The sequence below is a fragment of the Orcinus orca genome, chromosome 3 (assembly GCF_937001465.1).
Source record: "Orcinus orca chromosome 3, mOrcOrc1.1, whole genome shotgun sequence".
NCBI classification, from domain to species: Eukaryota; Metazoa; Chordata; class Mammalia; order Artiodactyla; family Delphinidae; genus Orcinus; species Orcinus orca.
The window spans coordinates 4899061-4926314 of NC_064561.1; the positions used below are offsets into that span (position 1 = coordinate 4899061).

The following is a 27254-nucleotide window of genomic DNA, read 5'->3' on the forward strand; positions in this document are numbered from 1 at the left end:
ATTCATTGCTTTGCACAAGCCTTGGCCTTTTACTCACCCCTCGCGTCGTCCTCGCTAAAACCCTATAAGGTAAGTGGGACTGGCTTTCCCACTTCACAGGTGACGAAACAGGAGGTTAAGCCGCTCACCGCAGTCCACATGCCCAGAAAGGGACAAAGCAGACATTTAACTAGACCTGGGATTCTTACCCAACATCGCTCTATGCCCTAGAAGGGATTAATTTTCCCTTAACCATCACTCTTCTCTCTAGAGTCCCCAGGAGGGGGTCGTCTTATTATCTTCGTCCTTTATCCAAAGGACGATCGTGAAGGCACACATGGTTCCCACTCAGCTTCTGCCCAGACAGGTGTGCTCAAACGAGCCTCTTGTAGAGGGTCCCCTCACAGATGTTTTCATTCACAGGTCGCCCTTGCAGGTGCCGTACAGATATTTTCCCACGGAGATGCCCCAAACAAATGTTTTCTCACAGATGCATCCTTGACAGGTGGACCTCAAAACACATGAGCCCCCCCACCAAAGATGGGCTTCAATGTGAGTGTGCCCCATGCAGGCGTGCTCAGGTCTTCCTCTCGTGTGAACTCAATTCAATGCAGCTGTTTCCTTCACCTCACAGGTATGTTTCTCAACAGGTGTTCCTCCACCCAGGAATGCGTCATAGAGCCTCCCCCGCCATACGTGTGTTCCATTTAATCATTCACCCGTACGGGGCTCTTTCCATATAACTGGGTCCCCTACAAGTGTACTTAAATGCAGGTATGTCTCGTACAGGTGTTTCCAATACCTTTACACACAGGAATTCCTTCTGCAAGTCTTGTTCATTTCATAGGTGAGCCATGCAGATGCATTCCCCAAACAGATGTACCCCGCGCCAAAGTGCCTCAGCCAGGTGTTTGTAACCATGCAGGTGTGTTCTATACAGCTGTTTTCCACACAGGTAGGCTTCCATTCAGCTGTACTCCAAAAAGATGTGGTTCAAAGCAGATGTCTCCCATGGGTGTTCTTACACATCCGTGCAGATTTCTTTACACGTTTGTTCCCATGCAGGTGTGTCCCACACCAGTGTTTTTTCATTAGAGGCTCCCCATCCCGGTCTGCCCCAGACAGGAGTGCCTCACACATCGGTGACTCCATGCCCCGTGTGTCTCCACACCTGGACGATTCTACAGATGTACCTGCAGTGCAGGTGAGAGGCCCCTTTTACACCTGCGCGCTTCCGCTCCTTTTCACTCCTCCCGATTATGAGATTGGGTTCCCGTTACAGGTGCGTCCACGGCGCGGACCCGCCCCCGCTTGGCCCCGCCCTTTCATCTAGGCTCAGGTGCACAAGCCGGAAGTGCGCTCACCTCCAAGGTGAGTGACTAAACTTTCCGGGTCACGTGAGCCGGCGGAGCTGGAAGAGTCCGACCGAGCCACTGACCGACGGATCGAGGGTTCGAGCGAGGGACCGGGATCGGGACCCTGAGCGGGGTCGAAGACGCCCGGGCCAGGTAGGGAGGCAGGTCACGCGGCTGGGCCTGCCACCCCTCCCCCCTACCCTTCCCTTCCCTTCCCCTTTCCCCAGCCCAGGAACGCGCCGCCCCGAGTTAATCTTTAATCTCTGACCTCTGGCGGCGGGGGGCGGGGCGGGACTCCTGGGTGGCCGGCGCGGGTCGCCCCTCCCAGGGGCCTGCGCTCGGGTCCGGCCCCCTCCCCCACGCTCCGGCCTTTCTCCTTTCCAGCCCCCAGGTGCGGGGTCGAAGGTACCCCCCCCAACCGCCCGAGATGCGGTAGGAGCGGCGCGCGCGACAAGCCCTGTCCCCTGTGCCACCAGCCCGTCACCCGGCCCATGGCGAGCCCCGGCCTGGGGCTGCTCTTGGCACTCGGCCTGCCGCTGCTGCTGACCCTCTGGGGCCGGGTCTGGGGGCAAAGTAGGTACCGGTCGGGGGCACTGGGGGTCCGGGCTTAGAAGCGCTGGGTGCCTGGGACGCTGAGAGGGCAAGAACCCAGGAGCGGGCATGCGATGCCTAGGTCTGGGGTAGGGCTGGGGGCGTAGAATTTCTGTGTCCTTCCTTGGACGGTTGGAGTTGGTCTAGGAGAATTCCTGAGTTGGGCGGAATTGTGAGCTGCCGGGAGAAGAGGCCTGCGGTCCGGAGCCTCAGTAGGGTTGAGCAGTTTGGGGGAAATGGAAGCCAGGAGGAGGCCTGCCTGGGGCTCCAAGCCCAGGTGGAGCAGGTTGACCAGAGGTGGGGACGCTGCCTTTCAGGAGCCTGGGGGGAGGTGTGAGTCAGACACTCCAGGGAAAATGCAGGATCCGCCCAGATCCTGAAGGGCAGAGGGAGGGCCGGAGAGGTGAGGCTGGGGTTGGGGGGAGGGTTGGGCTTCCCCACACCATCCATTATAATAGCCCCCAACTCTGCGCAAACTGCAGACCGCTGTTGGCTGATTACTCAGCGCTGGGCTCCCCTGGGTAAGGGGTGCCCTGTGGGGCCAAATCAGCGGGGCCAGCCCCTGTGTGGAGGCCGCTCACAGAATGAAAGACTCGAAAGGGCAGAGTTCTAACGAGGGGAAATGGCCCAGGAAGATGCACATGCTTCCAGATGGGAAGGGATAGATGGGGATTCATTTATCTTCTCTACCACCGCCCTGCAGCACCGGAGCCCACTGTAAGTGAGAACAGCACAATTACACCCTCTGGCCCCAGCCCTGGCTCCAATGGGGCCCTGGTGAGTTGGGGTATATGTGGGAGAAGAGCGGCAGGGATTTTATGCGGGAGGCCCCCGTGTAGCAGGTGGGAGGGCCTAGATTCCCAGAGGCGGCAGTCTGCACAGTGGGGGAGGCATTGGAGAACCCTAAGTGGGAGAGACCAGAATATCAACATGGCAGATGGGGAGACTGAGAACCCCAGGAAGGGGATGGGCAAGAACACCATGCCTGGCGGGAGTTCCCTGGCGGTCTAGTGGTTAAGACTCCGCGCTTCCAATGCAGGGGGCACAGGTTGGATCCCTGGTTGGGGAACTAAGACACACACACACACACACACACACACACACACACACACACACACACACACACACACACACACACACACACACACACACACACACACACACACACACACACACACACACACACACACACACACACACACACACACACACACACACACACACACACACACACACACACACACACACACACAGAATACCATGCTTGGCGAGGGGGTCCAGGAGCCCCATGCCTCTCAGGCAGGGGGAGGAGGGACCTAGGAGCCTAGATGCGGCAGGCGCTTGGGAGAAGGACCCCAGACATGGCAGGTGGGGGAGCCTGGGAACCCCAGATGTGATATGATGGGGGTCAGGAACCCTGAGTGGAGGAAGCCAGTCACCAAAAGTGGCGGGTGCAGGGGGAGGGGATTAGTGTTTCCAGATAATTCTCAGGCGGGGGTGGACGGGATGCCCAAGTTCAGGTGGGTCACACCTGTGTCCCCCCCATCCCCCCCCAACAGTCGCAGGAAGCCACCATTGCTATCATCGTGGTCTTCTCCCTGCTGGCCGCCCTGCTCCTGGCCGTGGGCCTGGTACTTCTGGTGCGGAAGCTTCGGGAGAAGCGGCAGACGGAGGGCACCTACCGGCCCAGCAGCGAGGAGCAGGTGGGTGCCCGAGCTCCACCGCCTCCCAACCTCAAGCTACCGCCTGAGGAGCGGCTCATCTGAATGCTGGGGCTGGCCACAGCTGCCTGCACTGCTCAGGACTGCCCGGCGCTCAGCTGCACGCAGCAGCTGCCACCGACACACCAGCCTCTGACGGCTCCGGAGGACTCGGGGGGGCCACGGGGCACCTGCCGGGCGGGCTCTGCGAAGCATGCCGCCTCTGCTTGACTCTGCCTGCAGTTGGGGTGCCGGGGCTGCGGACCTGCCTCCCCGCTTGCCGCACCATCAGCCATCTGTCTGCCTGCCACACAGGCCCGACACCCCCCCTCTCCTTTCCTTTCAGTTCTCCCATGCAGCCGAGGCCCAGGCTCCCCAGGACTCCAAGGAGACGGTGCGGGGCTGCCTGCCCATCTAGGTCCCCTTCCTCTACCCATCACCCTTCCTGGCTGTGTGACCTTGGGGGAAGGCAGAGACCTCTCTGGGCAATCAGACACACCCAGCGCTTAAGAATAGAAGGGAAGAAGGTGCTTCAAAGACTCTGCCTTTGAAGAAAAGGGAGACTGAGGCTGCTTACTTTATATATATCTATACAATGGGTAGAGCGGTGTAATAAAACCTTTTTGTGAGCTGGTGGGGGCAGGAGTTAGCCTAGATGGAGGAGACACATAGGCTGTTGAGAGATGAATTGTAAGGTCTCTAGGGTCCTAGGGGCTGGGAGGGCTTCCTGGAAGGGAAAGGCTTTTAGCTGCACCTAAGAGCCAGCCGGAGGCTGCTTTGGGAGGGAAGGTGGGGAGCGGGGTGGGTGTCTGAGCAGAAACAGGGCTCCCAGGTAAACCCACCAGGAAAAGCAAGCTTTGGGCTCTTGCAGCTTTATTGAGGGGCCAGAGTCTCCTCCAGACCCCTGATGCTTAACCTTCAAAACACTTTTTAAGCTCAGCAACCCTGGGCCGGCTCCTGGCCTGGAGCCCCCGCCAGTTCCCAGCAGGAGGATCAGGGGACCTGGGCGCTCCCGGCTCCTCGTGGGGCTGGAGGTGCGTGCGCTCTGGGAGCAGGACTTCCGAAGGCTGGGCTCTGGGGTTCTGTGGGGAACCGGGGTCCAAGAAAGAATCAAGGACTTGGGATGTCCAGGTAATATCCGAGTCGGGCTTTGTGGGGGTCAGCAGTGGGGGGCTTTCTCGAGGGCTGGGTGCTGTGGAGAGCTGGGAGCAGGGACTCTCCTGGGCTGTGGGATCCTGGGTTGCCTCGTGGGGGGGGGAGAGGCGTAGAGGCTGGGGCTCTGTGAGAGAGGAGCTGGGGTCCCCTTTGCTGCTTGGGTCTGCAGAAGCTGTCGAAGACCGGGACGGAGAAATGATTTCTGGGCTGGCCTCTGAGGGCAGCTGGGAAGTGGGGTGCTTCGAGGCGCTCGTGGCATCTGAAGGCTGGGGGGTGTGCAGAGGCGGCAGGCCGACAGAAAGGGACAGGGGCTGGGGCCCTGGTGGTTTCTCGTCATCTGCTTGCCATCTCCATCTCCCTGGTATGTCGGGCTGGGTGGGGATGGGGAGATGGGCGCGTTGCTGGCCTTTAAATGAAGGAGGGGCCGGCAGGTTGGATGAGCAAATGGGGGAGGGCTGAGGGGGCTCTCACCAGGCTGTGGCAGCAATCCAAACTCTGGCTTGGCCGCAGGCTGCTGTTCCGGGTGGCCGTCACGCTCAGACTATCCAGAATCTCGCTCAGCAAGTCCAGTTCTTCTCCGGACCCAAGGAAGCTGCCATCCAGAGCTTCCTCTGCCAACGGTCCCTGGGCATCCTCGGGGCTCAGAGAGGGTGTCCTGGGTGAGGATGGGCAGCCTCAGATATCTGCCCCAGACCAGCTGCTCTGAAGGGTCTGGAGTTTTGGGGCCCACTTCCCCAGGAGTCCCGGCCCCCCACTTCCAACATTGCTCCCTCCCTCTGCCTTGGAGTCTTACTCCTCCCCCAGGGACTCAGAAGGTCTCTCTTCCCGCTGGAGTCTCCTGCTGGGGCGAAGGGGCCGGTTCTGCAAAGGATAGATTTGGGGGCTGGGGCCTCAGGAGCTACAGAATCAGGGGGTTCTGTGAAGGGGGGAGTGGGCGCCCCATTTTGGGGGTAGTCGAGATGTCTGGCTGGAGACGGGATGGGAGAAGGACTTGGTGATAAGTCCAGGTACATGCGTGGGCGCGGGGGCGGGGCTCTTACCTGTCCAAAGTGCTGGGTGATAGGCAAGCGCTGCTGCAGGCAATCTGAGCGGCTCGTGAGGGAAGGGGCCCTCAGGGAGCCCCCCCTCTGCAGGCCAGAGTCCCCATCCTAGGAAGAGGGTGGGTGAGCCAGGAGCCCCTCCCCCCGCTGCCCCGCGGCGTTGGCTACCGGCTTTACCTTGTACGTCAGAAGGCTCTGCACACCCTTCAAGCCACTCTTCGCCTACGGAGGAGCCGAAAGAGACTGAGAATCCAGAGCGATCTGACCCTGGACATTTGAGAACTCAGCCCTCCATCCGCGAAGACTCTTTTGTCTTGCCATCTGCTCATGTGTGTCTCAAAATATATTCAGGTTCCCCCGGTACCCCCTAAGAAGTCAATACCAACTTGCCCCTTTGACTAACACAGAAGGAATGTCACTGGAGGAGATAACCCCCAAATGAAACAGGGAATGGCAAAGCCAGAACGTCGAAAAAGTGAGTCAGCGTTCAAAAGCCGAGCAAAGAATAAAATCCAGCAGACGACTGCGAGCTGTGGAAGTTGGTCCCAGGAAAATCTGGGGCTTGGGGGAAAAACCAACCACAAGGGCAGAAGCTGGGATTGTGGTGTCTCAGGACAAAAGATGTTTGCCAAAGAAGCTTGCTTGTCATTTTTAAATAGGAAAGACCTGATGCGACAAAAATGAATGAACACAGTCAATGGAAAATAAAACTAGGAAACATGGTAAATGATTTAACTGCTGGTTTAGTTCTGATAAATTGTGTGTGCTCTAAACGTGGGGTTAAACCGTCCTCTGCCTTTGTCACCCTGGTAAGTGGCCTGTCCAGCCCAGCCTCACCGAGCGGTACATGTTTCTGACGGCTGGTTGGGTCTTGGCCTTGACGGAATGCAGGAGGGCACCACCACCTTTCTGGGGAGAGAAAGCCGAGGAAGAGAGGCTTGGGCACGTGGGGTTATCCCAGACCCCACCTGCCCACCCGGGCTGTGTGTCACTGGAGAATCCCCTCTCCCTCTCTGAGTCTTGCTTTCTTCACCTCTATCTATAAATGAGCATAGTAGGGACGGTGGTAGGTTTGATTTAATCCCACAATAAACACTAAAGTGTTCGGTGTTACTACCTTTAGGTTGTCTGCCCAGAGCTGGTAGGAGCGAAAGGTCCCTGGAGAGAGGAGAGAGGAGAGAGCATTGCCAGGGTGGGCAGGCTCAGACTGGGCCACAGGTGTGTGTGTGTGGGGGGTGCCAGGTGCAGAGCTCACCTGAGGAAGCCCCGCTACAGGTGATCTCCTGCTCAAAGAGGTCTGAGAAGCCTTCTCCCGTGTTCAGCTTCTCCAGTCGGCCTTCGATGAACTGGGGGGTGGGGCAAAGGGTCAGAGAATCAGGGTACCCCAAACATCTGAATGCGAGGACTGGGGATCCGCTCGCCCTCGAGACGTAGAAGCCATCCCCGGCCCCTCCAGAAACCCAACCTTAGGCCCCAGGAGTCTGGAGCCCACCTCAGGAAGCCAGAGGTCCACCGTCTCCCCGCCCGTCCCCACCCCAAGTCAAGATCTGTCTTCAGGGACCAGACCCTGCTCCTCTCAGGGTCGGAGGAGTAGGACTCTGCCACTCCAGACGGGTCCCCCTCCTCTCAGTGACCTTGGAGGAGGTCGACCCCACCTCCAGGGACCCTGGAAGCCAGCCCGCACTGAAGGACCCTGAAGTTCATCCCACGTTCTTCCAAGAACCCAGGAGTCCGGTTCCACCTCCCCCGCTACGTCCCTAGAATCCAAGAGTCCAGCCTCCTCTCCCTTCACCCTCGATCCAGGAGGTTCCCGCCGTAGGGACTCAATAATTTCGTTCCATCCCAACCTCCTCATGGACCTAGAGGTAGATCTTATCCCTGGGAACTCAGGTCAGGGGCTCCCATTTTTATGGACCCAAGAGTTCAGTCCTGTCTCTCCCACCCCGGAGACCCTGGAGTGGGGGATCCGGCCGGGCCAACTGTCGCCCCGCCCACTGGGTCCAGGCGTCCGCCCCTCCAGCCCCGGCTTCGGCCTCCGGGATCCGGGCGTCTGCGCCCCTAGCCTCGCCCCTCCGGCCCCAGCCCCGCCCTCCGGATTCTGGCGCACCTGTTTGAACAGCTGCAGGTGCACAGCCCGCCGGTGGAAGGCCTGCAGCGGCGCCCCGGGTTTCTGGGCCAGGAAGGCTTCTTCACTGAAGGTTACAGGCTGGCCCTGGAAGAAGGACTCGGATTCTAAGCTCCCCGCGGCTCTCCAGGATCCCTTATTCTGCTTCCCATATTCTACCTTACATCTGTGTAGCAAACATTGATGGAGCGCCTCTGTGTGCCTGATGTCGTGCAGGGCCTCGTGGGCTGCAGGGAGGACTTGGGCTTTTACCCCGAGGGAGGTGGGAGCCCTGGGAAGGCGGTGGGCAGAGGAGGGGGCGGGGCCTGACTCAGACGCTCCCAGGTGACCTCTGGCGGCTGCACGGAGGTCAGACTGCGGAGCGCGTGAGGGTGGGAGCCCGCGAGAGGGGACTCATGGTGACGGGCGAGCGCGCTGATCCAGGCAAACAACAATGGGGACCAGGCCGTGGTGGAGACAGAGGAGGGGGAGAAATGGACAGCTTCCGGCTGTGTTCAGGGCAGAGTCGAAAGCAACATCAGATTCTCAGATAATAGAATTCCCTGACCATGTTTTTATAGAATAGTTGTGAAAAACTGGGGAGGAGGGGATGTCAGGGTTGAAAGTCAGCAGATCAGAGTCCTGGCTTCAACACTCACCCGCTGTGGGGCTTCCAAGCCTTGGTTTCCTCATATGTAGAATGGGACCATAAGAGTATCCGTCTCATAATACTGTTGTGAGCATTAAGTGAAATGATAATCGCAGCGGTAAAACCTATCATTTATCCATTGTGATGTGCCAGGCAGTAACCGAGCATTTTGCTTATGTCCATTTACAGACTCACGCGACCCTTTTGGGTGGGTACCGTTGGGATCCCATTTTACAGATGAGCAAACAGAGGCACAGAGTAAGCACTCCATAAACGCTAGGTATTCTTATTCTGAATCCTTCAGGGACCCACGGGGTCTCTCCCTCTGCGTCCCCGAAGCTCACCGGGCCGCAGACTAGCGCATCGCGGTACCCCCCGAAGAGCAGGGCCTGGGCTTTGAGGAAGAGACGGGACACCCCTTCCCCGGGAGCCAGCGCGACCTTCCTTAGCCGCAGCCTCAGCAGAGACACCTGGAGGACAAGGGGGCAGCGCTGAGCAGGCGGGTGCGGAGCCTCGTCTCCCGGATGCGGCAGGAGGGTGGAAGGGGGTGTCACTGACCACATCTGGGGGCAGTGCCTGCACGTCGTCGAAGGGCGTCTCCAAGGTATTGGAGTCCACGTTCATCATCACGACGTCCTCCAGAGCTTTCTCCCGCACTCTCTGTGTTAGGGAGTTGGAGTGGCGATGGCCGCTCAGAGCCCGAGGATCCCCGACAGGGGAGGATACCTGGGGGTGCAGGGGGGCACTCCACCCAACCCTGCCATCCAGGTCCGTTCCCACTTACCTCCGCGAGACTGGCGTGCACTCCGATGAGGTAGGGCATGGGCGCGCTGCGGAAGACCGAGGGGGCCGGTCATGCAGGCGCCGCCCCCGGGTGCCCAGGACCCTAGGCCTCTTCCCGAAGCCCTGCCCCTCTCCAGCCCCTGCCCCTCACCAGCAGTAGTCCAGCAGATGCGGCGGCAGCGTGGGGATCAGCACGTGCTCCCAGCGCATGGGGTACAGGAGAGCGCAGGACGCGTGGACACATGAAGTCAGCTGGGGACGGGTGGGGGACCGTGGAGTCAGGGCCTGGACCCCCAGCTTCAAGGACCCTCTCTGGACGGTGGCTCTCCCGGCTTCATATCCCGTGTCCCCAGTCTCGTGTCTCCCTCCACCTCCCTTCCCCACCCGCTACTGGGTAAGAGGTGAAAACTCAAACCCCTTTCTTGTGAAGGCCAAGAATTCCGCAAATTACAGTGCTTGGAACTGGTGGTGCCAGGACTCAGCACGTGCCAGTCCCTCTCTCTAGGGGTGGAAGCTAATATTCAACCCTCCAGAATCTCTCTCCTTAGGGGTAGGACAGAGACTCAGCCCACGGACCCCACCCCTAGAGAGGCGGAGCTAGAATTCAGTCCCCCCCCCCCCAAGTCTCACCCCTAGGGGATAGAGGCTGAATGCTAGCTCCACACCTACCCCGTCCTTCTCCCCTAGGGGCGGAGCTAGAATTTAGCCCTTTCTGATCTCACCCTCCAGAGGGGCGGAGCCAGTCTTGTTCTGGCCCATAGTGGGTGGAGCCTGGACTCAGCGCTCCTGAAGCCGGGGGAGGGGGTACAGCGCAGCCCGCTCTGATTTCCCCCATAAAGGTGGAGCCAGGTTTCAACTCAACCCTGACCCTCAAAGGGGCTGAGCCAGGACTTTGCCCTCGGGTCTCGCCCAGTGGGGTTAGAGCTAAGAACCCGTCCCGATGGTCCCGCCCCCAGGGGCCAAGCCAGGCCTCGGCCCCTCCCCGGCCCGGCGGTCCCGCCTCACGGTGCTCAGCTTTCTGGAGGTGAGCAGGACCCTTCGCTCTGCCAGGAGCGCAGCGAATAGCCCCACGATGTTGTCGTCGGTCACCGCCACCACCAGCTCCGTTAGGTTCCTCTGAAGAACAGAGAGGCACGCTGGACGCGAGGGGCCACAGGATCTGAGAGCCCTCTCCGGGTTTCCGGACCTCTTCCCCCCTCCCAGAGTGCCCTCTCAGGTCTCCGCTCACGTTCTCAGGAATGGATGGCAGGCGGCCGGAGTCGGGGGCCACGAAGCAGGAAAGCTGGCGGGGGATTAATAGGGGGACGGATCAGTCAAGGGGTTAGCCTCACGTGGGTGCCCGACCTTCCAGTGTCTCCAGCTCTGCTCACCGGCATGCTCTTCCCGGGGCCAGGGGACGGGATGCCTTGCGCACTGGAGATCATCACTCCGCTGCCCTGGGGGAGATGTGGTGTGTGGTCCTCAGGGCCGGGGTGCAGCCTCTCCAGCCACCTGAGGCCCAACGCCCAAGGGGGAGGGGGTACTCACCAGCTCCAGCCCCACTGAGTCCTGGGTCCCGGGAAGGGGCTGCTGCAGCAGATGTAGAAGAAGTTCGTTGACCTCTGAGACCTGGGTAGGGGTGGGATGCCTGAGCCAGAATGCGGGTTGGGGACTCTGAGGGTCTTGACTCAGGCTGGGTGGTCTGGAGCCAAAGGGGCTCGGTCGGGCCTGGGAATTCAGAGCCAGGCTGGGGCCTTGGTGGGGGTGGGACGGGGAATGACAGGGAGAGCTGGTCTCACTTGATCCTGTGCCAGGAGGTCCCCCACTGTGTTCAGCAGTTTGTAGAACACTTCAAACCAAGGCAGGTGGCTGCGGAGAGTGGACACAGTTTTCATACAGTGCCTGTAGGCAGAGGCCCTTCCCCCGGCGCAGACCCCCGTATCCCACACCTGAGGATGCAGAGACAGCTGTGGGCACCAGCCCGGAGGCGGGAGAAACCAAATCTGCGGGTGCCGGTCAGGTCCGTGAGGGCAAAGGTGAAATGCTGTACGGCGGTGCTGGGGGGCTCCCTGGGGGCAGGAAAAGCTCTCAGAGACCTGGGCATCCCACCCCCGTGAACCCCCCTCCCCTTCATGCCCCTGACAGTGCTCCTAGTACTGCGTCCACCAGTCTGGGGCCCTGGGTGTATAGGTCCCTAGTTGTCAGCGTCTCCGGTTCTCTGAGGCCCTGGGTCCCTGAGACCCTGGGTAAATGAGTCCCTTGGTGTATAGGTCGCTATTTGTCAGGGTCCCCCCGGTTTCTGAGTCCCTGGGTCTCTGAATCTCAGGGGCCCTGGGTATATGACCTCTGTTGTCTGAGTCTCTGGGTGTTTGAATCCTGGGGGTCCGTGAGAGGTCTGGGTCCCCGGGTCCTTGGGTGTCTGCTTCCTTCCATACCTTTCCACATCAAAGGGGAAGCAGAATTTGGGCACCATCTGCATAGCCTCCTGGGGGTGGAGAGAAGCACACACTGCTTGGCCACTCAGGTTGGGCTCCACCCCTAAGCTCCCAGTGGTCTGAGACATAGGGTCCCCTCCCCCAGGGGGACAGGCCCTGGCCCCTGGGGAGCAAGGAGCCAGCCTGCATACCTGGTCCCGGAAGTCTGGGGGGAACTGCCGCAGGATGGGGGGATCTGCACAGAGAGCAGGCTCCTAAGTTCAGGGTCCCGGGCCCACCCTCCATCTCGACCCCCATCCCCAGTGATGCCCCTGACTCACCCTCTTGCAGGGAGGGAGGGTAGGCCGCTTCGAAGAACCAGTCAAACAGGGCAGGGAGACCCCTTCTGCAGGGCAGGAAAGGGCTCAGTGTGTCCAGGGATTTGCTTCTGTGTGTGTGTCTGCAATTCTGTGATTGTGTGTGTGTGTGTATGTGTGTCTGTGTGTCTGCAATTCTATTCTGTGTCTGCCTGAAAGGATGAGACTGTCCAGGGCATGTGTCAGGTAGGACTGTGCATATGTGTGGCTGAGCCAGTGTGAGACTGAATGACATCCCCATTGTCTTGGGTGGCCCTGAGGGTCCCTGCGTATATGTGCGAGGCCCTGCCCAAATGTCTCTGTGTACGCGACTTCATGGGGTCCTGGAGCCCTCAGAGTTTTTATAAGAGGAAAGAGGGCAGCGTGCCCTGGTCCTTCCGGGAACCCTGCAATCTCTGCCTTCCTGCCCTGGCCCCCAACCCTCTATCCATCTTGCAGAGGATGTCGGGACTTGGGCTCAGGGAGAGAGACAGAGGAAGAGAACGGGGAGTGAGTGCACACACATTGTCCCTGAGATTGGGACCCCCCTCACACTGAGCTTCATCCTCACGCTGACACAAGTCCCACACAATCAATCACTCCTGCACATGGACACACAGAGCACGCCCCTCCCCCCCGCTGACCCCGGAAGCCAGGCTCCCCATCCCTGAGATACATCAAAAGGCACAGGCTCAGGAGTTACAAACTTAGTCATACAGAGCCAGAGGAGAGCAGGGGAGAGAGAGAGAGAGAAAGAGAGAGAGAGAGAGATTGGAAGGTCCTGGAGTGGCCCAAGTGTGCCTGAGAGCAGGGTCCATACTGTAGGCCAGCTGAGTGTCCTCCCCTAATTCCAGCCACCTGCCCCTGTGGCTCGCGGTCCCTCCCGGGCCTGCCCCAGCCTCGTTCTCCTTGGCCCCAGCCCAGGCCCGGTCTGGGAATCTTGGTCCAGAAGATGGGAGAGGGGGCAGCTCTTACTCAGCTGTGGATCCCATGGTCCCTGCAGGGCTGGCCCGGCGGGGCCCTTTCCTCAGGGGCGCTGGGGGGGGCCTGTGCTTTCTCAGGGCTGGGCCCTGAGCCGGCTCAGCTTCCTGTGTGGCTGAGAGAGGAAGTTTAACGGGTGACGTCCCTAGAGGAAGGCCCCTGCCCCCACCCACTGTGAGAGACCCAGGCGTCCCGCCTTCTAGACTTCTACAGGATGGGTGGGCAAGAGGTGTGCAAGCTCAGAGGCCAGACCCCCAGCCCCATCCTGCCAGGAGAGTTGCATCTGGTTTCTGCCATCACACCCAAGCCTTCCCTTCTCCGTGGCAGCCAAGGACTCACAGTTTGCCTAAAATGCTTCCTCTTCCCTCAACTCTTTTTCCTTTGATCCCTCTGCGCTGGTCATTCCCCCCAGTACCACCAGAGGGAGCCAGGCTGAAAAGTGGACACGGAGGCACGAGGAAGGTAGACAGACAGCAGACAGAACACAGGCACAGACAAACAGACAGCACACACAGGGCCAGGGAGTGACCAACACAAACAGGCCAGAACAGTCACAGAGAGCAGACAGACACGGAGACCTACCAAGTTATACAGGCAGCACAAAGTCACAGACAAACCAACAAGTACAGCGGGACAGCACACACATAAAGAAGTCCTTGTCCATTCAGATGATAGGTGCAGGGAGGCAACACACAGGCACAGCCAGCAATCAGTTCCAGACAGAGACAGCAGATACACTTGCAGGGACCACGGCTGTCAATGCAAACGGAATAACAGAGAAGCAGACCCAGACAACAGACAGAGACGCATAGAGCACAGGCGTAGAGCAGTAACAAAGGGACAGACGCAGTCAGGGCCCAGCCACAAGTCAGATTCACGGCCAGACATAGTCACAACACAGAGAGAGGTACACAGCCAGACAAATCCAAGCAATGTTGCAGACCTAGAAACAGACAGACAGCCAGGCAGACAGATGTCATGTTGAAAAACAAAGATACGTAGACACACTCACAGGCACAAAGGCGGGATGCAACACAGGTACTCACGGTCCTGTACCTACACGTAAAATCCCACAGACAGACTCAGAGAGTCAAAATGCAGAGGAGTCTGCAAGACTCCTCGGGCTCCTGCAAGGTACTGAGAATATCTGTGTGGATATAGGCATGCATCTGCATGAGTCCACATGTGGCCTGCCAAGTCCTGGGGTATCTGGGGGTGTACGCCGTGTCTGTGTGCCTAGGAATTTGTGTCTAGTCCATCAGGCTGAGTGAAGATGTGGATGACTGGGGATTCTCATTCTGTGCATGTCCACATGACTGTGGGTGCGAGGGCATTTTCATGCTGAGGAGGAAGAGGTGAGCAGACGCACCAGCATGTGAACACACACACACACACACACACACACACACACACACACACACACCTCCCAACCCTCCAGCCAAGACATAGGTGCATGAGGCTGAACACAGCTCAGTGCCACCTTTCTCTCCAAGGGGAGCTGGATCTCAGACAGGGCTGGGGATCAGGGGTGCAGAGTACCCAGGGCATCCTTCTCCCCTTCTCATGCTCTTGGGCCTTGCTATAGAATGAATGTTTGTGTTCTTCCCCCACCCCCGAATTTACATGCTAAGTCTTTTTAAAAATTTTTTTATTTTTTGGGCTGCACTGAGGAGGTTGCAGGATCTTAGTTCCCCAACCAGTGATTGAACCCGGGACCACGGCAGTCCAAGTGCAGTGTCCTAACCACTGGACCACCAGGGAACTCCCGGTGCTATATCTTAACCCCCAAGGTCATGGTATTAGGAGGTGGGGGTCTTTGGAACATCATTACATCATGAGGGTGAAGGCCATGAATGGGATTAGTGTCCTCATAAAGGAGACGTCAGAGAGATTCCCTCATCTTTCCACCATGGGAGGACACAGCAAGAAGACGGCCATCTATGAACCAGGAAGCAGGCTCTCACCAGGTACCAAATCTTCTGGTGCCTTGATCTTGAAACTCCAGCTTCCAGAGCTGTGAGAAATAAACGCCTGTTGTTCATAAGCCACCCAGTCTATGGTATTCTGTTAGCAGCCTGAATGGGCTAAGTCAGGCACAGCATTTGCGGAGATATCCCCAATCCTTCTTCATTTCTGAAATTTACTCCAATTCAATCCAATGGCAAACCCATGGGATGAGGATAAAGGAAGAGTTCACATCCCTGAGTGAAAGTGGGACCCTCTCTGTCCCTGTTTCTGCATCTTTTTTTCTCTTTTTGGCTGTGCTGTGCAGCATGCGGGATCTTAGTTCCCCGACCAGGGATTGAACCTGAGCCCCCTGCAGTGCAAGTGTGGAGTCTTAACCACTGGACCACCAGGGAAGTCCCCCTGTTTCTGCATCTGTAACAAGTAAGTATGGTGCCTGCCTCAGAGATCCTGTGAGGGTTCAACGAGAGAATTCACATGAAATATTTAGTATGTGGTCAAGCCTGAACGGAGCTTTTGATATGTTCTCTGTATGATTATGGGAGATGGGTCAGTGAAGTGGTTAGAGAATGATTTTGGAGTCAGAGTGACTTGGGTTCAAGACCTGACTTAGTTCTTTAATGTCTGTGTGACCTTAGGCAAGTCATTTGACCTCTCTGTATTAGTTATCTATTGCTGTGTGACCTATCACCCTAAAGTTAGTGGCTTAAAAGAACACACATTTATTATCTGACAGTTTCCCTGGGGGCTGGGATTCTGGACACAGCTTAGTCGGATCCTGTGCTGCAGGGTCTCTCAGCTGTAATAAGGTGTCCATTGGGTTGTGGTCTCATCTGACGGCTCAACTGAAAAAGGATCTACTTCCAAGCTCACGATGTGGCCGTTGGCAGGATTCATTTTATTGTGGACAGAGGACCTCAGCTCCTTGCTGGCTGTTGGTCAGAGGTTACCCTCAGTTTCTGCCATGTGGACCTTACCAACCTGCTTCTTGCTTCCCCCTAGCAAGCAAGCTGAGAAGTCAATAGAGAGCTCACCAAGACAGAAGTCACAGGTTTTTGTAACACAGGCTTGGAAGTAGCATCCCATCGCCTTTGCCACATTGGTGCCATATTACATCTGTTGGTCAGAAGCAACCTTCAGGTCCAGCCCACGCTCAACGGGAGGGAATCACACAAGCACATGAATGGGGGAAGACGGGCATCATGGAGGGCCGTCTTAGAAACCACCTTCCACCTCCCTGTGTCTTTGTTTTCTTGCTATAGTTAAAAAAACTTTATTTTTTATGTTTTAAATTTTTTGGCCACACCGCGTGGCTTGGGGGATCTTAGTTCCTCAACCAAGGATTGAACCCGGGCCCTCAGCAGTGAAAACTAGGAGTCCTAATCACTGGACCGCCAGGGAATTCCCATGTTTTCTCACTTTAAGAGGAGGAAAACAGGGACTTCCCTGGCGGTCCAGTGGTTGGGACTCCACGCTTTCACTGCCAAGGGCCTGGGTTCGATCCCTGGTCAGGGAGCTAAGATCCCACAAGCCTCGCCACACAGACGATAAATAAATAAATAAATAAATAAATAAATAAATAAATAAATAAATAAATAAACTTCATACATCTTTATTTAAAAAAAAAAGGGCTTCCCTGGTGGTGCAGTGGTTGAGAGTCCATCTGCCGATGCAGGGGACACGGATTCGTGCCCCGGTCCGGGAAGATCCCACATGCTGCGGAGCGGCTGGGCCCGTGAGCCATGGCCGCTGAGCCTGCGCATCCGGAGCCTGTGCTCCACAATGGGAGAGGCCACAACAGTGAGAGGCCCGCGTACCACAAAAAAAAAAAAAAAAAAAGAGGAAAACAATACACCTCACAACACGTGGATTCACTTTCTCGTTCATTCAGCAAAGAATTACTGAGTATCTGTGTGGTATAAACTGTTCTACGCACGTGGTGAGCAAGGTAGTTAAGTTTCCTTGAAGCTTACATTCCGGTGGGTAGGGCAGGGGACAGATAAAAGAAACAAATCTACAAATAGACGAGATAATTTGAGTTACTGGTAGGTGCTCTCAGGGAAACGGAACAAGATAAAAGAGGCAGAGTGACTGGATACAATTTAGAGCTGCCAGGGAAGGCTGCTCTGAGGCGGTGTCCTTTGAACTGAAATCTGTGGACGAGAAGGGGCCGGTCATGTGCACCTCGGGGGGGAAAGAAGGAGCAGGAACGGCATGTGCAAAGGCCCTGAGGTTGGATTGAACTTGATATGATCAAGCGCATAAAGGCCACAGTAGTTTCAGCTTAGGGAGGGAAGGGGAGGGGGATGAGGTTGTCATCATCAGTCATCAGCAAGTGGAGACCAAGGTGAGAAGTTTAGGTTTCAGTCTGAGTAGCATGGGAACTGCGGGAGGAAGGGTTGTGATTTGCATATAAAGGTGCCTCTCTGGCTGCTGTAGAAGGAGGACGCTGCACACTGCAGAGGGCAGGGGTGGCAGCAGGGAGCCCAGGGAAGTGATGAGGGGGAATTGCCTGGGTGAACAACAATGGTGCCTTAGACCAGAGTATAGACGGCTGGAGAGGAGGGGGTCAAATTCAGGATAGATTTTTTTTTTAAGATTTATTTATTTATTTATTTATTTATTTAATTTATTTTTGGCTGCATAGGGTCTTAGTTGCGGGCACGTGGGATCTTTGGTTGCGGTGCACAGGCTCTTCCTTGTGGCACACGAGCTTCTCTCTAGTTGTGGCACGTAGGCTCCAGGGCACGTGGGCTCTGCAGTTTGCGGCACGCAGGGTCTCTAGTTGAGGTGCGCGAGCTCAATTGTTGTGGCGTGTGGGCTTAGTTGCCCTGTGGTATGTGGGATCTTAGTTCCCTTACGAGGGATTGAACCGCGTCCCCTGCATTGGAAGGCGGATTCTTTACCACCGGACCACCAGGGAAGTCCCCAGGTTACATTTTGGAGACAGAGACAACTCGACTTGAGACAGGCTGGGACCTGGGACCCTTTGCTGCAGTGCTTGGCCCTGGATACACCTCTCTTTGAGCAACAAAATACAAGGAAACTATATGGGACTAAAGATAACTCAGTACATGTGCAGTTGGGGCAAATTCTGGACCCAAAATATGCAGAGACCAAGAAAACCCAACTGCCACTTTTGGAAAGCCTGGAGCAAAAACAGGGTGTTGGGAGCAAAAGCAAGGTACTGGGCATGCCCCATGAACTCAACACCACCAGAGGGGTGGGCAAGCCACCTAAGCCATCGCTCTGGCCCGACCCCCTGGACACACCCTGCTACCCTCACCACATATAGAGAACCAGCTCGCCCCCCTGCACCCCTGCTCAGCAAGTGAACAAGCAAAGGGAACTAATGTTTGTTCTCGCTCCCTCCTGCTGCTGCAGGTGCCCCAATAAAGCCTTGCCTGAATTTCTTGTCTGGGCTCCAGTCAATTTCTATTGATTGGGGAAGGCCAAGAACCCTGGTCGGTATCAGATTCAGCAAAAGATAAGAAGAATGTGCCGGGCCCAGAAAACAATGAGTCCAGGGTGACTTCCAGACGCAGGATTTGAGCGCACGGGAGGTGCCGTTTCTCGGCGAAGGGGATTTAGTTGGGCAGAATAGGGAGTTCTTCTGGGGCCACATTAGGTTTGGGATAATAAAGACAGCCAAGCTCACTGCCTAGTTCGTCGTCTTTCTGCCCCACCGCCCAGTGCTGGGCTGGGCCTGCTGAGATGACGGTGGCTGCAGGCTGGATTTCGCAGGTTGCCTTCCCCATGCTTCTCCTTCCTCCTGGCTGAAATGGGACCCAGGGAGGGGGCTGGTGGTCCAGCGAAGAGCCTGGTGGAAAAAGTTAATTGGCTCTCAGCATCCCTCTTGTTGGCCTTTCTCTGTACCAGAAGCTGGGGGAGGGGGGAACTACATTTCCCAGACTTCTTTGCAGCTCTGGTTCTGGATGCAGATTAGGTTCTACCAATGAGAAACGCTCAGGAGAGATTTGGAAGGTAGAAGTGAGGCAGAACTCTGTGTGTGTGTTTAATTATTTAAAATTATTTTAACTTCACTTTAATTAATTTTTGTTCAGCCCTCTAGCGGACCTGTCTCTGTGGATTTGTGGGTGTTGGGCGGTGTTTCTGAACTCAACAGTTCCGGTGGCAGCCTCCTGATCTCCACTGTGCAGAGAAGCAGCTCCCAGGGTGCTGTTCCAACTTATTCCGGGGCTGCTCAAAAGGTGGGCTCACAGGCAGCGTTAATCAGCATCACCTGGGAGCTTGTTAAAAATGCAAAGTCTCCCCCCCTCCCCCCCCACCATTGAATCAGAAACTATACGGTGGAACTCAGGAAGCTGCGTTCTTTCAAAGCTGTCCTGGTGACCCTTTTGCACACTAAAGTTTAAGCACCGGCCTATAGCCCCCTCTCTCAGCCCCTCCAACGATGTTGTAAGCTCCTAAATCCTTGTATCCAATCCCTTTCTGCTTGATATGCCTAGAATGGTCCCTGCACTGAACCCTGGCGGATAAAATGCAATCAGAGTTCTAGACTTAAACGGCCAGCGTTTGAATACCAGGTCACCACTTCATAGCCATGGGACCATGGACAAGATACTTTGTAATTTCCATAGCTGGCCATAGCTGTATCTTCCATCCCACATGCTCTTCTAGAATCTTGCCACTCTACTCTCAAGAGGTGCGGTCTGTAGTCCATCCCCTTGAACCTAAACAGGGCTTTGTGAACACCTCAATTAGGAGTCCTCAGGACACCAAGCAACCCCTAAAGTTAAGTCAGAAAAATGCAATGAATTCTGCCTTGCTCTCTCAGGATGTTTGCTCTTGGAGAACCCAGCCACCATGCTGTGAGGAAGCCCAAGCAGACTATGCAGGGGTACTGACACCCTCCTTCTACCTGCCCCTGCTGAGCCCCGAGGCATCAACTTGGCAGTCATGTGAGTGAGCCACCTTGAAAGGAGATCCCTCAGCCTCCAGCAGGATTCTCTAGCTGATGCCACAGGGAGCACCGATGAGCTGCCTTGCCAAACCCTGCCCAAATTGCAGAGTTGGGAGCAAAATAAATAACTGCTGTTGTTTTAAGCCCCTACATTTTTGGGGGGGTGGGTAATTTGTTACTCAGCAAGAGCTAACTTATATACTTTGTCTCTCTAAAAGCTCAGATCTTTGTTTTTTGGCCGCGCTGTGCAGATTGTGGGACCTTAGTTCCCCGACTGGGGATCGAACCTGCGCCCTCTGCAGTGAAAGCGAGGAGTCCTAACCACTGGACCGCCAGGGAATTCCCTAAAAGTTCAGATCTTACAGTGTTGGTGTGAGGTTTATGAGATAAGGCATGTGCCAGGCCATCAAAGTGCTTCACACATATCAGTTACTCTGGCAGGACTGCCCCTCGGGCACTACCCCCAGCTGCCAACTATCCAGCTTCCTTCCCTAGAGACTCCCCCCTCCAGCTTTCCATTCTTGCAAAATGCCCCACAGAGAGTGGCAGCATCTCCATCACTAAGAACCCACCCAGTGCCAGGTACTGTGCCGTTGAGTCCTTACAAACATCCTTGAGGTGGTGCATGGGGGGAAAACATATGAGCCCATTTTACAGGTGAGCCAGTCGAGGCTCAGAGTGGGCCAGCATCTTGCTCAACACCAGAGGCTGAGTTAGTGGCGTAGCCTGGTCTGTCTGACTCTGAAATCTCTGCCCTCTCCCCACCCCCAGACTAGAAGTTCCTTCAGCACCCACCTCCATCCCATAGGGAGGAGCCCTCACGTGACCTTCCCACAGGATGATGAAAAGTACACTGGGCAGAAACACGGCAGGACAACAATTAATTTATTGAGGGTGAGGCAGGGGGAGGGTCGGGGAGCAGCCTCTTTTGCCCACATGCTCCAGGGCTTCTTTCTCCCCCAGCAGCACCCGTGGAAAACCAAGGTCGGCGGGAGCTGACGGGAGTGAATTCAGGAAGGAAATGGGGGGTCACGGAAGCCAGAAAGGTGGTCAGTTCAGAGGGCGGGTGGGACTTGTGGGGTCAAAGGTGAGGCACGTTCAGAGATGAAGGGAGAGACTCAGAGGGAGGGGTTGAAGTAAACCAGGGCTTATAGGTCTGGGGGGTGCAATGGGGCTCGTGGGGAGGTCAAGGGTGGAGAGGTCAGGGGTGAAGGAGGGAACATGGAGTTAAAGGTGGGGCTTGTAGGGTCAGAAGTGAAGCTGGGCTCATGGGGGTGTCCAAGGTGGGAGAGTTCACGGGGGATCAGAGATAAAGTGGGGCTCAAGGGTCAAAGGTTGGCCGGGGAAGAGGTGCAAGGTTGTAGGGTCAGAGGGGAGTCAGGCTGGGAGGTGAAGCAGGGGGTTCTTGGGGGGTCAAAGGTCAGCATCCTAGCAGGGCGCTGATGTGAAGTGATGGAGGCGGCCCTAGGCCACCTCCTCCTCGGCCTCCTCCTCAAACTCCCCCTCCTCGGCCGTGGCGTCCTGGTACTGCTGGTACTCGGACACCAGGTCGTTCATGTTGCTCTCGGCCTCGGTGAACTCCATCTCGTCCATGCCCTCGCCCGTGTACCAGTGCAGGAAGGCCTTGCGCCGGAACATGGCCGTGAACTGCTCCGAGATGCGCTTGAACAGCTCCTGGATGGCCGTGCTGTTGCCGATGAAGGTGGCGGCCATCTTCAGGCCGCGGGGCGGGATGTCACACACGGCCGTCTTCACGTTGTTGGGGATCCACTCCACGAAGTAGCTGCTGTTTTTGCTCTGCACGCTCAGCATCTGCTCATCCACCTCCTTCATGGACATGCGGCCCCGGAACACAGCGGCCACGGTCAGGTAGCGGCCGTGGCGTGGGTCGCAGGCGGCCATCATGTTCTTGGCGTCGAACATCTGCTGGGTGAGCTCGGGCACCGTCAGCGCCCGGTACTGCTGGCTGCCCCGGCTGGTCAGCGGCGCGAAGCCGGGCATGAAGAAGTGCAGGCGCGGGAAGGGCACCATGTTCACGGCCAGCTTGCGCAGGTCGGCGTTGAGCTGGCCCGGGAAGCGCAGGCACGTGGTGACCCCGCTCATGGTGGCCGACACCAGGTGGTTGAGGTCCCCGTAGGTGGGCGTGGTCAGCTTCAGGGTGCGGAAGCAGATGTCGTACAGCGCCTCGTTGTCGATGCAGTAAGTCTCGTCTGTGTTCTCCACCAGCTGGTGCACGGACAGGGTGGCGTTGTAGGGCTCCACCACCGTGTCCGACACCTTGGGCGAGGGCACCACGCTGAAGGTGTTCATGATGCGGTCCGGGAACTCCTCGCGGATCTTGCTGATGAGGAGGGTGCCCATCCCGGACCCCGTGCCCCCGCCCAGCGAGTGGGTCAGCTGGAAGCCCTGCAGGCAGTCACAGCTCTCGGCTTCCTTCCGGACCACGTCCAGGACCGCGTCCACCAGCTCGGCACCCTCTGTGTAGTGGCCCTTGGCCCAGTTGTTGCCGGCTCCAGACTGGCCTGAAGAGGGAAGGGGAGGGGACACCCAGGCTGATATGGGGAAAGCCCACCCTCCACCCCGCTCCCAGCCATCCTAGTAGTTGAATGATAATAACAAAATCATTATTACTATTATTATTGTTATTATTATGACTTGTTCTCTCGGGTTCCATCCTTGCTTCCCTTCACCCAGCAGCCAGAAGGATTCTGATAAAACCTAAATCATGTTCTGCCTTAGCTCAAAATCACCCCAGTTCTTTCATCTTTCAGTAAAAGCCTAAATCCTCCCTTCGGCCCACAAGGCCCTGAATGACCTGCCCCGTCCCCTCCCTGCCCTCCCCTCCTCCCTCTCTCCCCCTCGCTCACTCTGCCCCAAGCACACAGGCCTCCTTGCTGTCCCTGCCACACACCCGGCACAGTCCTGTCTCAGGGCCTTTGCATATGCTGTTCCCGCTGCCTGGAATGCTGTTCCCTCAGATACCTACATGGCTCCCTCTTTCCCCTTCTTTAGGACTTTGTTACCCTCCGCAGAAGTGATAAACCTGTTTTTTTTTTAATTAGTCATGTTTATTGTCTGTAATTTCACTGGGGAATGCAAGCTCCAGAGGACAAGGATTAGGATTAGAATATTGGCTGGTATTTTTGTGAGCAGGTAACATTTCTTCTTGCCCCCTCCTCTGCTTCCATCCTGGTCTGGCCCCCTCATTGCCCATCTGGATCAGTAGAGTTGCTTCTGCCTTGGTCCTCCCACAGCCTCCCCCCAGTCTGTTCTCCTTGCAGCAGCCAGAGGGCACCGGTGAGCACCTGAGTCAGGTCCTGCTCCTTCTCTGTCCACAGCCCTCCAGGATTCCCACCGCCCCGGGATAAAAGCCCAAATCTTCCCTACAGCCTACAAGGCCCTGCACGACCTGCCCCGTCCCCTCCCTGCCCTCCCCTCCTCCCTCTCTCCCCTTCCCTCACTCTGCTCCAGCCACATGGGCCTCCTCACTGTTCCTCCAATGAACCAGGCCTGGTCCTGCCCCAGGGCCTTTGCACGTGCTGTGCCCTCTGCCTGGAATGCTCTAACCCCAGGTACTCCCCTGACTGACTCTTCAGGTCTCTGTTCAATGTCACCTCCTCTGAGAGAATAGGATTTGAATTGGGTGGTCTGGCTCCTGAGTCCACACTTTTCTACCACCTCCCCTGCCTCACCTACCAGAGGCCACAGAATCTTTTTGGCCCGGCTGGAGCCACCCATAATCATCCTAGAATCCCTCACATCTCGTGGTCAACCTCATTTAGTCTTTCCACAGCCACTCTCTGAGGACCTATTGTGTGTCATACCCACACATGACCATCATTATCTTCCTGAATCTTTGCACAGACCAGAGAGGGGAAGTCACTCGTCCAAGGTCACATAGCTTGTCCCCTCAATCCCTAGACTCCAGAGTAAACTACTGTGTACTAGGAGGAGGGGCCTGGGGGAGGGGGAGCCTGGGGCCTGATGTCAGGTGGGGATGTGCATTTAGCTTGACCTAGAGGTACCAGGAAATGTTTCCTACACGGTTGTTCAGAGTGTGCAGGCCCCTTCAATCTGAGGGCTGCAAATGTGCCCACTGTCTTCACATATGCTGTTCCCTCTGTCTTACACACCTTTCCTCCCTTCATTGCCTTTTGGTCAACCCTAGTCCTATTCATCTTTTAGGCTGCAGACATTAATAATGATAATAAAAATGACAACAGAACATCAAATGCTTAGTTATCTTTTCCTCTGTGCTAGGCATTGTTCTGAGTTCTTTATACGTGTTAGTGGCTTTAAGTCTCACAATCCTGAAAAGTAAGTTTTTGTATAATCCCTGTTTGAAAGATGAGGAGACAGGCACAGAGAGATTGAAGGACCTGTCCAAAATCACCAAGATGCCTCAATCAGTGGCTGGGTTTGACTTATTTCTCTTCTCTTCCCATTTATTTATCTTCCCAGCTCCCTCCACCAGCTTGGGGGTGGGGGCAGAGAGCTTTATCTGTTTTATTCTTGGCTTATATTCCCAGGGGGCACAGTAGGGCCTGGTATGCAGTAGGTGCTAATAAGTGTTTGTCGACTGCATGATGTGGCAGAACAGGGATTTGAACACCGCAGTCTGGCTCAGGTCCATACTGTTAAATTAAAATGCTAGCTTCTCCGGGAAGCCTTCCCTACCCTGCGCCTCCCCTGGATTCCCACAGTGGCCTGTGTATCCGCTTTCCCCGCTGGCCTCTGGGTTCCTGAGTCTAGATGCTAGGTGAAGAATTTTCACCAAGCATGTGGAAGTGAAAGAATCTGGGGAGTGGGGGCTTCCCTGCCTGTGTCTCATGATGGTGACTCACCAAACACAAAGTTGTCAGGACGAAAGATCTGGCCGAAGGGACCTGAGCGGACAGAGTCCATGGTGCCCGGCTCGAGGTCCACCAGCACAGCTCTGGGGACGTAATTTCCTCCTGCAGAGAAGCAGATGGAGAGCAGCTTGGTCGGCGCCAGGAGCCAGTATCCTGTCCCCTCCCAGGCCCTCGCCACCCCCACTCTGGCAGGTGCCCCCTGCCCCTTACCTGTGGCCTCATTGTAGTACACGTTGATTCTCTCCAGCTGCAGGTCACTATCCCCATGGTATGTGCCAGTGGGATCGATGCCATGCTCATCACTGATCACCTCCCAAAACTGGGGGGGGAGGGCGGTGGTAAGGACCAAGAAGGTGGAGCCGGTGGCCAGGTCTGCCCCACCTCCATCTTCTGGGCTCAGGACCCCCACTCACCTCCCTAGCTGCCACCTGTCCCCCAGGCAAGGTGAGTGTGGAACCTAGAGGCAGAGTGGGCGGACGAGGATGAGGCAGCAAGAAGGGAGCGGTGGGGGCGGGGTGGAGCAGACTCACCACCGCAGCCCACCGGGCTGGGGTCAGCGCTCCCTGGCTGCTGCCGTGGGGAGGGGCGGGGCCTCTTTGTGCGTGTGGAGGGGACAGTGGGCCAGCTGTGAGGCCAGCTGTGGCAAGCGGACAGAAGCCTGGGCCCCACCCCCATGGGCCTCTTTGTTCCCAGCTTGGCCCTGCCCCCTGCGCCCTTCCCCACCGTCCCTGGGGTGCTGGCCTCCTGGGGGGCCCCGTTCCCCAAAAGGCCCATGGTGGAGGAGCTCTGCGGAGCTCGGTGGACCGCGCTCCGCATCTCTCGACCGCCTCCCCAGGCCCGGTCCCTCGCGTACCTTGGCTCCGATCTGGTTGCCGCACTGGCCGGCCTGCAGGTGCACGATCTCCCGCATGGCGGCGGCGCTGATGGTGGACGCGGCGGCGCTGGTGCTGATGCTGGGAACTGCGGCAGCGAGGCGGGTGGTGGACGCGGCGGCGGCGGCGAAGCACGGTCCCTGCGCTCCCGGGGCGCCTCTATATGAGCGGGCGGGGCTCGCGTCACTGCAGGTCACCGGCCCGCTCCGCCCCCCGGTCCCGCCCCGGGACGGAGGGTGCGGGGATTGACGGATACCCTTCCCCTGCCGCCTGGAGACCTCTGGGGGCAGGGGCTGGGGCGAGCCAGGGCTCCGTGCGCCCCCCACCCCGGGCCGTGGCGGGGGGTGAAGACTCTCAGGCACCAACAGTACCATCTTCCTCCATCCCACCCCTCCCGCCCCCAGCCAGGCCTGGCGACCCGGGTTTTGCAGGGATTGGGCGGGGGGAGGGAGAGCGCCCGGTAAACAAGCAGCCGGGAGATTCTGCCTCTCCCGGCTCTCGCCCTGAACGACCCTGCCTCAGTTTCTCCGTCCCAAGCCTCCCTCCCCATTCCGTTTAGTTCTCGTTCGCCAGACCCTCGCATTAACCGAGAGGGCTCCTAGTGGGGCCGTTCGCCAGACCCTCGCATTAACCGAGAGGGCTGCTAGTGGGGCCGAGCTGGCCGCTCCGGAGCAGCCGACAGTTTTGGGAGGAGGGGGCAGTCGGTTTCTGCAGGACTTGTCTTGAAGCTGGGTAGTAAGTAAAACCACGATTTCCCTTCCATGTTTGACTGCGGATGCTTTTGGAAGCTGATGGAGGTTTGGGGGGGACTGTTCGCTCCCCCTGGACACCTCGGTTGGGCTTTGGGTCTGTCGCAGGTGGGGTCACCCTCAGCCTTGCCTGGAGTCGAACATCAAAGATTAAGGCTTATAGCTGGATTACATACTGCGGGGATAGAGGGCTTCCAGCGGGCTGCCTTACTCCCCCCAGATCGGCATCTCTCTGCTCCATTGTTATAATTTATTCCAATCCATCGTCCTGCCTTTGCATTTATTACTATTATGACCTTGCACAGGCCACTTGGCTTCCCTCTGGCTGTATTTCCTGCAAGATGGGGCTGTCAGGAACCCTCTAGGGGGTTGAGAGGGTCCAAAGATGGCCCAGTTAACAAGATGGCCCCGGTTTCCCCTCGCAGAGTAAACGATAAATTGTAGCTATTAGTATTACAATTATTATTGTAATACTGGGCAAGACTTCCTGTGCTGCCCCACAAGCGAAGGCCAGACTTCTTGGGGCCACTTTCTGCTGGCAGCCTCCGGCTCTGCCATCCCTGGAAGCCTCTCCCTCCTCCTCCACGGCTTCTGGCCACTGCGGGGTGGGGGTGGGATTAGTCAGGTCGGCTGAAGGGCTGGGACCTCATGCTCTCACCAGTGGCTTCCAATTTTGTGGTTCTCAACAGGGAGCGATTCTGCCCCGTAGGGACACTTGGCAATGTCTGGAGATGTTTTTGGTTGTTATGCCTGGATGGGTGTGTGTGTGTGTTACTGGCATCTAGTGAGTGGATGTTGCTAAACA

The 27254-nt window shown here is 57.0% G+C and overlaps 3 protein-coding genes and 1 non-coding gene across 6 annotated transcripts; 1 reads left to right on the forward strand and 3 right to left on the reverse strand.

Annotated features, from left to right (window-relative positions):
- The first annotated feature begins 642 nt into the window (after positions 1-642).
- CRB3 (crumbs cell polarity complex component 3) lies at positions 643-6550 on the forward strand. The gene is made up of 8 exons (XM_004277270.3): positions 643-753; positions 827-934; positions 1045-1183; positions 1262-1487; positions 1719-1907; positions 2629-2702; positions 3485-3628; positions 3972-6550. Exons 5-8 carry the CDS (start codon positions 1826-1828, stop codon positions 4041-4043), a joined length of 372 nt encoding a protein of 123 aa, XP_004277318.1. The 5' UTR covers positions 643-753; positions 827-934; positions 1045-1183; positions 1262-1487; positions 1719-1825; the 3' UTR covers positions 4044-6550.
- DENND1C (DENN domain containing 1C) lies at positions 4188-13214 on the reverse strand. 3 transcript variants are annotated; one of them, XM_004277271.4, is made up of 23 exons: positions 13081-13214; positions 12091-12155; positions 11962-12005; positions 11771-11820; positions 11285-11404; positions 11135-11204; positions 10884-10964; positions 10727-10792; positions 10585-10638; positions 10362-10472; positions 9508-9608; positions 9358-9403; positions 9132-9233; positions 8918-9043; positions 7928-8032; positions 7076-7166; positions 6938-6978; positions 6658-6729; positions 5998-6042; positions 5821-5928; positions 5574-5641; positions 5252-5435; positions 4188-5151 (listed from the first exon to the last, which is right to left on the reverse strand). In XM_004277271.4, exons 1-23 carry the CDS (start codon positions 13095-13097, stop codon positions 4537-4539), a joined length of 2382 nt encoding a protein of 793 aa, XP_004277319.2. In that variant the 5' UTR covers positions 13098-13214; the 3' UTR covers positions 4188-4536. The 3 variants fall into 3 exon arrangements, with proteins under 3 accessions (XP_004277319.2, XP_049563538.1, XP_033256795.2); XM_049707581.1 differs by lacking the exon at positions 11771-11820 and having other exon boundaries at positions 13081-13104; XM_033400904.2 differs by lacking the exons at positions 11771-11820; positions 11962-12005; positions 12091-12155; positions 13081-13214 and adding an exon at positions 11680-11760.
- A 1560-nt stretch (positions 13215-14774) lies between these two features.
- Positions 14775-14847, reverse strand: TRNAP-UGG (transfer RNA proline (anticodon UGG)). Its single transcript has one exon. It is a non-coding gene; the product is annotated as a tRNA-Pro (tRNA).
- A 5995-nt stretch (positions 14848-20842) lies between these two features.
- TUBB4A (tubulin beta 4A class IVa) lies at positions 20843-25884 on the reverse strand. Its single transcript, XM_004277272.4, has 4 exons — positions 25682-25884; positions 25039-25147; positions 24820-24930; positions 20843-22497 (listed from the first exon to the last, which is right to left on the reverse strand). The coding sequence occupies exons 1-4, from the start codon at positions 25736-25738 to the stop codon at positions 21440-21442; spliced, it is 1335 nt and encodes a 444-aa protein (XP_004277320.1). The 5' UTR covers positions 25739-25884; the 3' UTR covers positions 20843-21439.
- Between the last annotated feature and the right edge of the window lie 1370 nt (positions 25885-27254).